This window comes from Rhodnius prolixus, unplaced genomic scaffold, assembly GCF_049639745.1.
Source record: "Rhodnius prolixus isolate KJV_2025 unplaced genomic scaffold, Rpr scaffold_28, whole genome shotgun sequence".
Taxonomy (NCBI): domain Eukaryota; kingdom Metazoa; phylum Arthropoda; class Insecta; order Hemiptera; family Reduviidae; genus Rhodnius; species Rhodnius prolixus.
Genome location: NW_027411618.1, coordinates 1,310,361 through 1,326,728, shown reverse-complemented (window position 1 = coordinate 1,326,728; position 16,368 = coordinate 1,310,361). Strand labels below are relative to the sequence as shown.

Sequence of the window (16,368 nt, the reverse complement as noted above, 5' to 3'; positions counted from 1 at the left end):
TCTCATTTCCTACTCGACATATTTTTACGAGATTTCATATAAATATAGACAAAAGTTGTCTCCATATACAGGTGAAATATAAACGAAATCCATCGCGTAGTGTTTGAGATATTTGAAGTTTAAGATTTCACTGTTTCAAACGAAACCAAAATTAAACTCTTTATATCTCATTTCCTACTCGACACATTCTTACAATTTTTTTTACAATTATAGACAAAAGTTGTCTCCATATACAGGTGAAATATAAACGAAATCCATCGATTAGTTTTTGAGATATTCGAAGATAATGATTTCACTACTTTAAACGAAACCAAAATTAACCTCTAAATAGCTCGTTAACTACTCGACAGATTTTTACGAAATTTTATACAATTATAGACAAATGTTGTCTTCATATACGGGCGAAATATAAACGATATCCATCGCGTAGTTTTTATGATATTTGAAGTTAAATATTTCACTGTTTCAAACGAAACCAAAATTCAACTCTATATATCTCATTTCCTACTCGACACATTTTTACGAGATTTTATATAAATATAGACAAATGTTGTCTCCATGTATAGGTTAAAAATAAACGAAATCCATCGCGTAGTTTTTGAGATATTTGAAGTTAAATATTCACTGTTTTAAACGAATCCAAAATTTAACTCTAAATATCTCGTTAACTAACCGACAGCATTTTACGAAATTTTATACAATTATAGACAAAAGTTGTCTCCATATACAGGTGAAATATAAACGAAATCCATCGATTAGTTTTTGAGATATTTGCAGTTAAATATTTCACTGTTTTGAAAGAAAACAAAATTTAATTCTTAATATCTCGTTAACTACTCGACAGATTTTTACGAAATTTCACCTCCCATTTTTAAGTTTGTAAATTACATGAGAAATAATAAAAAAATCACTACTGTGATGCATATCAATATGTTAAGTGTTAAAAATGAATGTGTTCTCTCTGTCTGTCTGTACTCGATAGATTTAAAAACTATACATCCAATCGCCGTGAAAATTTGGGAAATTATTAGGTATATCCCCGGGAAGGTTTTTGAATTTTTTTTTTTAATCAGAGTTGGGGTTCTAGTATATATTATGTTTTTGGTTTTATGTTTTTATTAGTGTAATTTTAATGTTGCTAACAATTTGAATGTAGGCCCCTCTTGATTTTGAGGCCCCAGGCTGAAGCCTAGTTAGCCTATAGGAAAATCTGGCCCTTATCCTAAACCACTTCAGGTAAAGTAAATCAAACGATGTAAGTAAATAGGCCATGCCTCAGTCGCTATTCTGAAGATTAGCCATCGTCTTTTTTTGGCAGAAATTCTGTTTAAAACCTTGTGCTTTCTTGATTCGCTTTAATCGTTTCTTCAGGGTGTTCCATTCGGAAGTGGGGCAAGTGTTGTAGAAGCTATGTGAGCCCCGGCACTTACCCGGGTAAAAGGCTAGTATTGAGGGTCTTTGAATCGACTCTTTGCGTCTGAGGTGAGTCTAGGCAGCGTCCGGGCTGCGATGGCTCTTGAATGAATGAATCTAGTGTTCGGCGGGTTAGTATTTGACTCTTTTTACGTCTCGTCCGAATTTGACACAAGTTGCGCAATATGTCTCGGAGTGGACGTTAATCGCTAGCCGAGCAAGGGTATAGTATAGAATAGTATAGCAGGAGTAATGTATAGTTATTAATTTTATGAAATTATTAGACTATCTTCCTGTTTGAAGTGTTACCTTACTTCCTTCACCTTGCTCTTTCAGCTAATCTTGTATTTATTTTATTATTAAGTAATTATTTTTCTATTTTAAAATGTTCGTCTTTTTTCTGAAAGTTTTTTTAAATACTCAATAACCATAACTTCTATCCAGTTATCTAATACCTTCACTGGGAGGTTCATTTATTTTTTCACATTAATTTATGCTTTAACAATAAAGAAAAAGCGAAATAATAACAATTGACAACTTAATCGGAACAAGAACGTACAAAAGATATGTATTACAAGATCTGTGTGTGCCCAATAACTTTCGCCTTTGTGCGAAGAATGCTCTCGAATCCGTAGAGCACATTTTAAAAGGGTGTAGGTTTGAGGGGCACCTACATAGATACAATAACGCTGCTAAGATATGTCATCCTACTCTTCGTTCTGTTTTACAACTTCTAAAATTCAGTTTTACTCATTTGTATAACACCTCCAGGTTGGTAGAAGATGAGACAGTGATATTTATTGGGACGATCCCCTTATTGTTGTCCGCAACGTAAACCGCAATAGGCCAGACATACTCGTCACTGAAAAAGAAGCCAGAAAGCGGGATAATTTACGGGCTCAAAAGCCGAGACAGTTAGGAAATACTAGGAGCTGGTGGAAGAGGTGAATTAGTTTCAACATCCTCGAATGAGTGAAAATTGTAAAACATCTCGAACTCCCTAAAAATAAGAGTGGCGACAGGGTTCTTTCTCACAAGAATAGCAGATACATAAAGCTTCATTACAGGGAATTGTTCGTGTGTTTTTTAATTAAATATATACAATAATAATTAATACTTCAATGAGAAAAAACTAAAAAGAAAAAGTCAGTATATTCTAAAAAATGCACTGCGTTAGAATAGGGAGCCAACGTGAAAATTTGAGTCCAAAGTTACTCCATTTCTGAAAACAACTGGTGCCCTAGGTTTTTGGTTGGTTCTATATCTAACTAAAAAAACACCATTCCTTAGTAGAACGCGTCATAAAAATTGTGTAGTGATGTTAGGGAGTTCAAACTTTTATAGGAAGTATGATACAGGTTTCTCTAAGCCGGAACTTGGAGATAGTAGAGGGTAGAATTAATTTAGTAAAATTAGAAGTTTACTTGGTTAGATTTAAGATCTTACTGTGCTACATGTTATGATAACCTTAGTGTCTTTACCTATTCCAGAAAAGCAGTGGCCATAAGCGACGTTAGTATAGTTCAGTAGAACTTGTAGTTTAATTGAACAAAATTCGAGTTCCTCGACATTCTGCTGAGTTTTATTTCATTAAATCTAGTTTTATGAAGTGAGGAAAAAATCCTTGTAGTCTTTGCTAAGGAAGGGATGTAAACAAAAATTAAATCGTATCATACGTTCAACTGATTTTATTTTTTTAAAATTTAAACAGTTAATAATAGCTATACATTTTTGTTGAAATGACTGTTCAGTATTTTTTTTTTCTTCTTAATTCAAAGCGCATAACATCTGAGGTAATTGGCGCCCAATTTGTCGTGTCTGGAAAATTATTTCCAAAAATGTGTGTGTGTATGTACATGTGGGTAAAATCAAATTTGTTGTAGATCACAGATGATGACTTTGGTAATTTATTTATTTTGAATTTTAAGGTGATCTGAGGTGTTGGGCATTTTTTTTTAGCTGAAACAAACTTAATTGCATTTAATTTTTTAATAATAAACATTTCATTTTTTTCTTTAGATAAATTACACAATTAAAATCAATACTTCTTAACAAAACAAAACAGTAATAAAGTACCTCATCAAAATTCCTCTAATGAGTAGTCCTGTAAAATTATAACCAATTTACAAAATTTATAATTTTTTTTTAAAGATAGATATATCTGGATTAACGAGAAGTATCTACTTTTACAAAAATTAATGAAATAATTACATTAAATGAAAATACTGGATCTGTAAAAAAAAAAAAAAAAAAAAAATACAGAATATTATAAAATAAATTAAATTAAAAAACAAAAGTAATAATGAAAAAATGAATTTTTTGTGGGGTGTATAAACTTAAACTCACTAGAATAACTATCACCTACTAACTAAGACTAGAAATTATTCTTAGATTAAGTTTAAATTAGAACCCATTACACTGTCTTTTATGTCCCTTTATTTCCATAACAAAGTAAAATATTTTTCAACTAAAATGTTTTCCAGCTGAGTAGAATAGAGTTCGCACGGAATCCGCACGACCGTCAGCTACCAGCTCGAAATGAAAAGACGCCAACGTAGTTCCACCTCACAACCGGACATGGAACAAGTATATCTGATATACATATGTACATATATATTTGGTATAATTTAAGGCGCGGCAACATCTGAGGTTATTGGCGCCTGGAGCATTTTTCAGAGCACTTTCAGCCTTTGGACAGTGTCTCCATTTTTTTTTTCTCTCTCTCTGACAGCTAGGTAGAATTTTAGTCTAAAATGGCCGAGTGCTATCTACCAAACTACATATACTAGTCAATCCTAAACAGTTCTATTTCTGGAAGATAACGTAAAGGCCAAACTTCTCTTTAAGTAAGTCTAAAAAAGAAAACATTGAAGGACATTATGGTCTTTAAATGGAATTCAAGGCTTAGCTCCTACCAACTATCACAGTTTCGGTGTATGGTATATTTTGCGCAAGAAAATTAAATAACTTCACTGAATTTTGAAAATTTTAGTGTAGGAGTTTGTTGAATGAAATGCTAGGAAAGCGACGGATCTAACAACTCGCAGAAAGATTACTTGCAGTAAAAGCAATGACCAATATCTCGAACATTAATACTATTATTTTTATAAAACCAATAAAAAGTAAATATATATATATTTTTTTAATTTCATTTTTTTTTTTTTATACACCCCATAAATACAAAAGAAAATAAATTTGTTAAAGCGGTCTTGATTTGTTAAAAATCACAATGAATTTTGAGGAAATATTAAGATCTTTATGAGCAACTTTTGATTCAATGCTTCTTCTGTTCATACTGGGCAGACAAACTGGGCATACAACGGTTGGATCTTGCTCGGGTCAAATTGTAAAGCTCTCTTGCTTTAATGCTGCAAACCCTGATAATGTTACTTCAGACTAAAAGAAACAATATAGTTGAATTCAACTACTCGGGCCTAACTCGACCTCCTAACAGGTAAAACGATGTAAACCGTGTAGATGCCTCACTTACAGATAGTGCTTGCCGTACGGCTTACAAAATAAGGTTTCTGTTAGTTCGCTAAGGTAGCAAGTGGTAGGATGCCACTATCTATTAGTTTGTGTAACAAAAAAAAAAAAAAATGTATATATAGGTGGTTCTCCGAATAATGGCATAAAATGGGTTCGTATATTAACCTTGGCACATCATATCTTATGCATGGACGTATCTATAAAAGGTTCTCCATATGGAAGAGGATTAGTTGTGCCAGGTCTTTCAACGCGTAGTGAAATTTTACAGTGAGATGTATTTAGACTGGTGAAGGACTCAATATTAAGTTTAAAAGCGCACTATGACAGAAAAACTGGCACAATGCGGTAGAAGTTAAGTCACTTGAGCCTGCTTGAACGTAACAGCCTTCATACTAAACACCGATAATGCTACTATGACAGAATGAAACTGATTTACAGTGCTAAGCACTCTGAAACAGTACAAAATGAAGGCTCTCATAGATTGTTGAAGGTGTTAGATAGACAACTGGGCCTCTATGCCACGATTGCAAAATACTCAGGCCAGCTCTAAAGTTCACAGGCGTGACAACGCCACACTGACAGATTATGGCCAAGTTGCAGAGCTGAGAAATACTCAGAAAAAAAAAAAATGGAAACCCAAATTATAATTAGAAGGTGCATGTTTGACTATAAAAAACAGGTACATCAAGACTGGTTCTAAATCTTTCAACTCAGACACAAACTCTCCCAGTATGAACTTCGAATTTAGATATAAGCTTTTTCAACCACATATTCGTCTGTTAGCACATGTAAGGATATCATGCAATATGACATACAAGAATACAGAAAATTACTGGATGGATTGACACAAAGATGCAGATATTGATGTAGGTCCTGCATGCATTGGGAACTATGCAACTACTGCATCTAGGAGGGTGCATTCCAATCAGAACAATGTACGTCTTAAAGGCTTCCTGTGGAATCAAAGAAAAAATACAATAAATAAATAAACACAAAAATAAAATAAACAAAATGAATAATGTTATGGACAGAACGATAGGATAATGGGAAAATAAAATAGCACAGAACAAAAATTGTCTACAGCTAAATAAAAACTGCAACTTATGATTTTTGGTACTTCAAGATGGGACTAATATCTATATTTAGATATATTATAGCTGCTATATTTTAGCTCATATCTTACTATTCTTATTATCTCTAGTGCAAACTTTTATAGAACTACTAAAATTGTAGACAGCTAAATTTAAGACAACTTATGTTTTTTATTTCTGGATACTACTTAAGGTTATGTTGTAGCAACAAGTTATGAGTGGTCAGTGAAGCTGCCCATATACATAGCTGCTCATTTCTTGGTTAGCATTAACTCCTCGGCGAAACTATACAGAACTAAAACTATAGACAACTAAATTTATAACAATTTATGTTCTGTGATTCTTCTAAATTGGGCAGTCGAATATATATAAAATAAATTTTTTTTTTTCTCACCATTTCATTGACTTTGTAGCTTCAAGAACTAAGTTCATGATATTTTGTATTACGTCTGTAGTTTCGTATTTTCCTCCTAAATCTTTTTTCGAGAATGAAATTATTAATATTGGTATAAATATAGCTCCTTAAGGACACTATAAAAATTGAATGCTGGCATAAATACTAATTAAAAGCCCTTTGGTTCGAAAATTGAGACCACATTCACGGTCTGTGAGCTCTTAAAAGTGTGTTTACTCGCGTTATGAACAATAGTCTTCCAACTAGTTTAATTTTTTCTAGACTTCTAGACAATACCTACGCCAGCAGTCTATGTCTTATTATGGAATCCACTAACATACCTGCAGTATGGATTTTATCTACGTTTACTGTAGTATCAATGGCTGAACGTAGAATATTAGCGTGTGTCATATGACCTAAATGTTCTAACATGTCCACAGATGCACTCAGCATGGCGATTGGATTGGCAATATTTTTGCCGGCAATTGCTGTTCCAGTATTTCTAGTGCCTGGCTCAAATATGGCGTACTGAAAAATAATGAATGGTTTGAATTGAATTAGTTTTGCTTTAGTTATTGAGCCAGTGAGGTTGTTATCAGAAGCGTATTAACTTCCCTTCTTAGGGGGGAGGGGGGAGGAACTCCTCTTTAATGTTTTTAGCATGTATCTATAAAGCAGAGATAGGAGTTCTACTGTCGGTAGTGCCAGGAACCGTAAATATTTGGTCCGTTAATAAAAAATGATTGGGTTTGAAGTTTGAGAAAATCTATGGCATTGATGTCAAATGAATGTTGCGTGGCAGTTTAGAATCAATATACTATGAGCACATTTTACCCCTCGTACATCAGGTTTGAATCGGCCTAATTATGCTCTATCTAGCTGAAATTACGAGCTAAAGCTAAAATGAAAAGTTAGGTACAAGCTGAATTATGTACTTTTTGACGTTTAATTAACGCTTATATTCAACTATTTAAAGTGTAAATAATTGTTAAGAAGATAGGTATATAAACAAATTGTTTTATAAAACCTTGCGTTAACGTGTTCTTTTATTACAATTGTTATTTTTAATTTTTTACTGTCGCGATATTTGAGAAAAAGTAATTTGCTGGTAGAAAGTGAGCAATGTTTATGCAGAATGCTGGCTGACAAAAGGCAGCCCTAACAAATTAACCAGTAAATAGACTTAATAATGCTCCTTTGACTCATTTTTTTTTTTTTAGGAATAACAAGTACCTTCTAAAGATACGAAAAACAAAAATGAAAATAAAAATAAATTATTGTATATTGGATCCTAATCGGATTTCAACTGTTTACAGTTTACGGCAGATGAGATTATCAAACTACGAAATTTTCAAGTACTATGATTTTCAGAAACATGAAATCGCTCTTAAAACTTTAATTTGCCTGAGTCTTTGAAGCAGTTCTCTAATTAATCCAGTTCGGCGAAAAACAAAAAAGAATTCTTCAGGGGAAGAGTTAGCAGAAGAATAACAATCTTTTTAAGAAACAAGGTAGTGTTTGTAAATGGAAATTCCTTTTTTTATTACTTGTCTAGATTATGTTACGGTCTTTGTTTACACGTAATGTAAACTATAAAATGTTTAGTTATTATATATTTACTTGCGTTCGGAGAAAGACTCCATACAAACAGAGTTAAGTTCTTGGCACATTATCAATTGGAAAGAAAAATTAATAATTACAATATTGTAAAAACTGAATCATAAAAAAGCAGATAAGACACATCATAATAAGCTAACAAATTAACATTAAAACATATGAGTAATAGACATTAAATAAAGAAGAAATATAACCATAAATAATACTGACTATTTACTCAATGATATAAAATGTATCTAATACAGTAACTAAAGTAAACTATCAAACTAACTAATAATAAATTTAAAATCATTCAAACAGCAAATGAAACTAACTTTAAGCAATTGCTTAATTAATGATTTTGTTGGAGTTGTCTATAGAGTTTCATAGTTCAACGATAAAAAAATATGGCCGTTAGTGTCACAGAAATTACCTCATTTTGGTCTAGCGTTAGTATATTTAAGTCTTGTGCAATTTTAGAAATACTTAAGATAAGTTAATCCAATTTTTCTTCCGGCATGTCGCTCAGATTTATTAAAATTAAAACTAACTCTGGTAAAGCACAGATAAAATACAAATTAAGCACAGATGGAATTCGGCTGTGGCAGCCATCGCATTAACATTGAGTCTGTGCTGTTGGGTTTTTAATTCATTAAAAAATGGTTGTCACCAGCTTTCAAAAGTAAAAATTGGCCTAAAGTTAAAATCTAAGGTTGGCTAAATGCTGATTCTAGAATAAAATTTAAATCTTTCGTTATTACGCTTATATTATTCATAGCTAGTCTTCTTTTTCTTTAAACAAAGAAGGTTACTTTTTAGTCCAAACAGAGTGTAATCGCACTACCGTCAGCAACCAGAACAAAGTGAATACGTCATTGTTGTTACACTACACCCAATGCCACACTTGTACTTTTTTTTTTTAAACACGGGCACTACGAGTTGGCCTAATCTAATACATTGATTTTGTTTGTTCAGACTGTTTAAAATAAAAACACTTTTTCTTTTTTTTTTTTAATCATTACTAGCAGCTCTTGGGAAGCATGCTGTCTCGCACAGGCTGCGGTTCATGGTTAGGCGCCTAAGTCACCTGCAATTTTGCAGGTGCTGGTGGTCAGATTCGCTTCTACAGCTGGCATTATAAGTACTGAATCTGAAAGGACGTCCAGTCACCATGCTTACTTTACAAGCTCATGTTTTTATATGACTCTTTCAAATTATTTTGAAGCAAACCTAAGCTGACTGTGTAGAAATAGTCTTCCGCTTCAACTACATTATTTCAGAAGGAGAGTTTATAGAGTTATACAAACAAAAAATTTGTTTAACCCCCAGTAAATAAATTTCTGATTTGAAAAATAATTAAAAATAAATAGCGCTAATTTTAAATAGCAGTTTACCAAATAAACTAATAAGTGTCCATATACTCACATGGTCTCCATAATTTTTACCAGAAAATAGTCCAGCTCCACCAACCAAGCCGCAAATAACGTTCGAAACTATTGTACCATAAAGGTTAGTAGTGATCATAACGTCAAACTGATGAGGATTCGAGACTAGCTGCATACAACAATTGTCAATGATCATATCGCTGTGCTGGATATCTGGATATCGTTTGGAGACTCTACGACATGTCTCTAAAAATAGGCCATCTGAATATTTCCTACAAAATATAAAGAGAATTTTGATTAGCTATATCTGTGAGCAAAACTGTAAAGAACTAAAATTGTAGACAGTAAATTCTATACCAAGGATATTTTTCACACGGAGCATTGTAGGTATCAGGTGGGGGGAGGGTAGCTGAAGAATCCGAGGGCCTAGACTGGCTGCTGTGTATGCTGATGGAGCAGACCGCATACATCTGCTCTGACTGCATCAATACAGAGCAGGTCTAAAAGTCTGGGCTATTTTCTACAGCACCAGACATCCTGCCTAAAACCTTGGCCACATCTTCAGCTATACGAAGTTTAGTTTTTATGGAGGTTCCCCCGCGGCCTAATTAAGCTTAAACTTACGATATCCACATCAGTACTAATTACGTTTCAATCACCTGGTGGAGATTTAAGGTCCAAAATTTTATATACTTACATAATATTTGCCTTATGCACTGTGGTAACTTTCTTGCGATTATTCTTTTTTGCATATTCAAACGCGAACTTTGCCAACCTTTCAGCATTCACCGAAGTAACTACCTTCATGCTTTCCACAACTCCGCTTACACTCTGAAATTACGGACAGCTATAATTTAAGTTCTGTGGTTATAAATAGGAATGCTCCTCTTCACCGAGGTTCTACAGAAATAACACCAATAATATTCTTAATCAGTGATGGGTGAACTACGGCCCTCGGGCCATCTCCAGCCCAGCGAAAGGTTCAATCCCGCCCGTCACATGCTTAATAATAATTAAAAAAACATTTACACTTGGAATGCAAAAATTAAAGTTTTTAACACGAGTTGAAAAATTGGGGTAATACAGTTTTTCAAATTTAATATCTTATGCTTAGAGAATTTGTGCAATGTTTGCATCTTCATATATTTGTGAGCAACTTTTTTCAATAATGAAACTTAGAAAAAGCTGTGTTACAAATAGATTGACGAATGAACACTTTAGTTCACTCTTAAGAATAACTACGTCCTAATTTGAACCAAATATGACGAGCTATCATCAAAACACTCGCAAATATAAATCGCATTAGTTCAATTTTGATATTATAAAAATGTCTTAGTCACTTACTGCATTTTTTTTTTATAAAAAAATTATTATGGCCCGTCAAAATGTTTCCTTTTAGTTTTTGGCCCGCTCCTAAAAACGTTTGCCCATCACTGGTCTAAATTACTTACTAATTTACCAATTTTTTCAACGTTACATTTAGGATTTTAGCTAGTCATCTTGAAAGCTATTAGAACAATCTTTTTAAAGACATTTTTCTTCAGAATTAGAGTGATTCTATGAGAACATATACTGATCCAATATAACTGGACCTTAATAGAAATGTTTTAAATTATTATGACAACCATTTTTAAGATTTTAAGAAAAATTTATCAGGCAAATAAAAATTAATAAATGAAAGTAAAAACATAATTTTGATATAACTAAATCAAAAATTCTCGTAAGTTTCTGAAGAATATTTTTGGTACACCATAAATTTAAAAATGGACTGGTATACTTTCTAATGAAACAAAAACATGCTATCCCTCAACAACACTACAAAAATTAACTTTTATATTAATAGAACTGACTTTTACTTTTAATTATTCTAAAAAACACGGTTCGCTAAATTTGCTTCAAAATTTCGCAAAGGTCTAGAACTAACTGTTAATTTTAATTTCAGCTAAAAAGTTTCAAATACAACTTTTCTACAACTATTACAATCATAAATGACTAATATAATCATAAATTTAATTTTCTTCAAACGTTAAGTTTCTCACTAGACTGAATATCTAGGAGTGACGGAGGTCGTTCTTTCGAGGAATAAATAAAGTGAAGGTTATTGCACATCAATGCAGCGGCCAAGACTATAAGCCTTTAATATTAGAAATCATAATTCTTAACGCCAGACTCTTCAAAGTTCGAATCCTCTTTTCTTGGGAAAGTGTTTCAACAGATGTAATAAACATTTGTGTCAAAAAATGTACTAATTCTAATTTACCATAAGAGTTTACGTCAGCATGCCATCGTAAAGGAGCTTCTACCTAACAAACTTGACTTTAAATATTTCTTGTATTTTTTGAGGAGACACATTAATTGTTGCGCAAATTGTTTATTTTAACAAAATTAATTTAGTACTAAAACCAGAATTGAACCCAGTAACACAATACATTTATTTCCGGCTCCCCTCTAAACGCTCAGCTAATGTGGCGGGCCTTGATTCAAAAGTTTGGAATAACATAAACGCCTATTTTTACATACATCTTGGTTAGCATTAACTCACCTCATGTTCCAGCATGGCGTATTCACCTTCAGTGTTTTGTCGTATGATCGAGATGTCAATATTATTATGACGTGAAGTCACTCCCGGAAATGATTTACAGTCGAGAACGCTGACGTACAGATCGAGTTCATTTCTTAAAGCTACGTTTCTCGACAAAACGCCAGCTTCCATACTACCAGTCTCGATATTACCTGTTATAAATAGGTATTAAAACTTTATTTTGACTAATCATTCTTTTCTACAAAAGAGTTCATCAGCTGCCAAATTTAATGTAGATTCATAAAATTACGAAAATAGAAGTAATTATTAAATAACAAGAATAAAACCTTTACAAACAAATAAAGAGTAACTTGATTGTAAATCTCCAAGGAAAATACAATAAGACAAAAAATACACTTTTTTTAAATACTAATAAATGTGCCGTTTAAGATTAAAGAATTTTCTTTAAACTGAAAAGTTTAAAGCGTCAGAAGAAGAGAATTTTACAAGGAAAATGTTTCAAATAAACGGTGTATTGCTTAACAGAAACCAAATTAAAGATAAACAAAAAGATATTTTTGTGTATCCTAAAAAAGAATGTGTGAGTGATAATGAGTTAGAGTTTGCCCACTGGCGTGTTGAACTCAAACAGCAACAAACTTCATCTCTGTGAGTGTAAAGGATGCCAGCGTCAAGTGCATTTAGGCAGAGATATCAACAGGGATATCAACTCCCTGAAGAAGTGGGTAATCACTTCCTCCTAAAAAGCAGGAGAATATATAAAATTTCAAAACAATACCTTTAATTGCGACTCCATTTCTCTTAATAGACGTTATGGCATATTCCAAGTCTTCGTTGTCTCCACTTTTTGGATCCACTTGAACAAGCTCGAAATCCACTGGAATCCCACCAACTCTGTTAAGGGGAAAGAAAAATAACGCGAGTGAAAAGAAGTCAGTTTCAAGGCCCGAAAATTGATATCTGAGTCACGGATAGTGTGGTAATTAAGTCCTGGGGTATCTAAAAATTGACACCTACCTAAACACCTCTTTCAGATGGTGCATCAGTTCTGGTCCAATGCCTCCACCAGGAATCATAGTCACAGTATGTCGTCCGCCATATTGTGCTTTTGGCAAGGGGTTCTAGAAATTAAACAAAATTTATCGGATCCACACAATAAATGAAGGATATAATAAATGTTTGTATCTCTGATTTATCGTAAGAGAAAATCTAATTTCGAGCAGATTTTCAGTTTTGAGATTCACTGGAAATACACATTTTAAGATTCCTTGAGTACAAAAAAATGGCGTTTACATAGTTCCACAGGACCCGACAATAAACTTTTCGACAAAATCAATCGACCGGGAAGTACATTCAAGTAGGAGTAGGCTTTCCACTAAGTACTATTTCAGGGTAACATACGGCCTCATTAGCCTTATTTATAATATTATAACTAACTCTGTATGTAAGTAAAATTTCAAATTTGAAAATAATCGATTGAAATGGAAGAGTCTCTCTACTGAATATATTTTTTAGTTTGAAGCAGCTTTTTCAAAAATAGTCTTATGTTTAAAAAATAATTATTTAACGTTCTTAAGAAGAAGTGACATTAAGTACTTTTAAAAGATGTCATTTCAGTATAACGTTTTGTCAATAACATCAGTATAATATTCATGAGTACGAAACGAACAGCCAAAATAATAAAATGGAAGAATATCACCCCACTTGATACTCCACAGAAGTGAGAATAAAGTGAATGGTTTTTCGATTTTGAAGCAACATTCTTTGACACTCACTAAACTATATAAATTTGAAATTTTTTCTCAGGGAATATTAATTTTAAAGGGGTTTTAAGGAAATTGTGACCTCACTCTTCCTTCAAAAGTTTCTTTTTGTTACAATGAAAATTTGTAATATTAAAATCAACTTTTTTAGTACAAGTTAATACTAAGTTTCACGAAAATTTAATTAATTCGATTGTGGTAAGTAAAATTCGTGTGAATGTTCACAACACATTTATTTTTGTCTGGATGTTCAACGATTTTTGTACTTATTGGTTCTAACAGTTCCTTTAGAGCTACTTCTTATATTTTAAGCATTCCTTTTTAAATTTTGAGTCAGCTTAACAAAAGATCTCAGCGATTTATAAAACAAACATTGCTGAGATGACTCTAGAAATTCGGGTGATTTTGCTAGACTACTTTTAAGATTATCTTAACCTATGCCCCACGGCACCGCTGTCAAAAGAGGTTTACTCGTACTTTTAAGAAAAAGTTACAATGTTACAAACGTCTCTCACGAAATTTAATGAAGTAAAGAGGAAAGGCCCTGTTTACTAGGTCTGCTCAGATCTGGATTATAGAATTTAAAGTGTTATGAGCGAGAAAAGTGAGTTAGGTCCAAGGAGTATTCTCTTAGGTTCAATACATTGCCTCAGCTGTAGAAGCAGATCCTTTCACACCTACATCAGGTAACCTGCGAGCAGTTCAGTAAACTCCGGACAGAAGCTTTGCACAGCAATTTATTCCTCAAAAAAATTGCTAAATCTTAAATTTAGCATTGATAAGCCTTTGTTCTTAATGTTTTTATTCCACACAGAATATTTTGGAAGCTAAGATAGAAATAGAGGAGAACAAAGTTCATTATTACCTACTCGCCAAAATTTACAATGGTATTACTCCGACAAGGCCAGGTGGCCAATTGGATGATGGAAGGCCTCCTATCAGGCCTTTGTAAACTGAGGGACCGCACAATCCTGGTAGCGGATAGCCTATGTACTTTTGTAAAGAATAAGAAAATACTCTGTACGTGCGAAGTACCTCTACAGTTCAGCGTTCGGACCTTCAGAATAGAAAACTCATGCCTTCATACTTTGCCTAAGACCTATGAAGTCTAATTAAAGAAAACAACTATACAACACTCTACTAGCGTCAATATGGACTTAAATTATACGGGGATGTCAATCGCACAAACCTCAATTGCATTCAATCCTTACAATCCAAAATCGTTCGTACCATAGTCAATGTTCTCTATTACATCTCAAACCTCACGTCCATATTGACTTAAAAATTCCCTTCTTTTCCGCAAAAGCTATACTGTGTCTGAAATTTCATTCTAAACTATCCCCTCAATCAAGTTCTCTCATTCTCAACTCTTCCCACGAACCCTTCTTGAATTTGAAGTGCCGCTAATGGCGTGACCATCTGCATGCCTAACGACGGCTATCTAGAGAACCAGTAGCAACTTCCTAACGCCTTAAGGGCCTATTACGGCTGTCATCTCTGCATGGCCTCCGTTCAAGAAATCAAGTCAGCTGCACTGTCAACGCACATACTTTATGTACATTTTATCTGTTTTACTTTTTGTACTAGATGTACCAGTTGTAAAATTCTGAATAAAAAGAAATAAAAGACTTGCTGATCCACCTTATAGTCAAAATTGACTCTCTACGGTTGTCTTAAACTTATAATTGAAAAACGGTATTTTTTTTTTTTTTTACCGTATTGAATAATGGTGTTACTTACAAACTTCCTTGTGACTGGCGTCTTGTGCTGAATGTCGAAGGCTGATAACGAGGCCGCCTGTTGAAAAAAATAAATAAAACAAAATAGAAATATCCAAAAAATTTAAAAAACAAATAAATTCTAAATATAGACAAAGGTCAAATAAAAGAAATTTTAACTGAAAACAAAAATTTACTTTTCGTAAAGAGTGTATTTCTAGAGATCTGATGGCAGAAGTAGTGAAGTTCTGAACTATGTGACTTAGAGCCATGATTTAGTCGAGAATCTATTCACAATTCGAGAATGAAGCTTTCCTATACCAATTACACTTCAATATTCAAGCAAAGTACATCAGTAAAGATATCACCAGTAATTTTGGAGCCTTGCCCAAAAGTGGTAGGTTGCACGGTTAAGGTTACATTCTAGGTTTTCATTTTATTTTTCCACAGATTTAATTAAAACAACAGCCTACAATTAAAAGTAATAGGTTTATATTGCTTATAATGTTAGTATTCTTCAAATAAACTTTCAATTGACTTAAACAACTGATGCTTTTCTAATTTGGTTGTGCTGATGTGCCAGCTCCCCCTCACTGTAAATAATTTTGCAGGAAACTCAAATAATGGGTTTATAAAGCTTCTAAAATCCCAATTTCACCTAATTAGCTTCCAAAAATGTTGGTATTAAGTTTTTAACCATACAACATCCCTTGACAAAATTGCGCATTTAATAGATTTTTGTGGAAAAAATATTTACCTTAATCAATTATAGTCGATTTTATAGTCGCAGGATTCATAATCGAAGCTTTAAGAGCTCTTTGGACTGATAGATATGCAGCTTAATGCAACTTCTGCCTGCAGCAATTAAAAAGATGCCTAATCTCTCAAATCTAGAAGAATCATTAAACTTTTATATCATAAAGCTTTACCTACTCTACCGCAAAAAATTTCCGCCGCCTCAGATTTCAGCCAGAGTT

General features: G+C 33.0%; 1 protein-coding gene across 15 annotated transcripts; it reads right to left on the bottom strand.

Annotated features, from left to right (window-relative positions):
* Positions 1-3,086: 3,086 nt before the first annotated feature.
* On the bottom strand, positions 3,087-15,811 carry LOC141457590 (isocitrate dehydrogenase [NAD] subunit gamma, mitochondrial-like). Of its 15 annotated transcripts, none has more exons than XM_074134784.1 (12): positions 15,589-15,811; positions 15,414-15,470; positions 12,928-13,031; positions 12,689-12,804; positions 11,911-12,101; positions 10,066-10,199; positions 9,409-9,640; positions 6,729-6,915; positions 6,388-6,469; positions 5,718-5,855; positions 3,490-3,644; positions 3,087-3,382 (listed from the first exon to the last, which is right to left on the bottom strand). In XM_074134784.1, the coding sequence occupies exons 1-10, from the start codon at positions 15,661-15,663 to the stop codon at positions 5,828-5,830; spliced, it is 1,206 nt and encodes a 401-aa protein (XP_073990885.1). In that variant the 5' UTR covers positions 15,664-15,811; the 3' UTR covers positions 3,087-3,382; positions 3,490-3,644; positions 5,718-5,827. The 15 variants fall into 15 exon arrangements, with proteins under 15 accessions (XP_073990885.1, XP_073990886.1, XP_073990889.1 ...); XM_074134785.1 differs by having other exon boundaries at positions 3,087-3,372; XM_074134788.1 differs by having other exon boundaries at positions 3,490-3,517.
* Between the last annotated feature and the right edge of the window lie 557 nt (positions 15,812-16,368).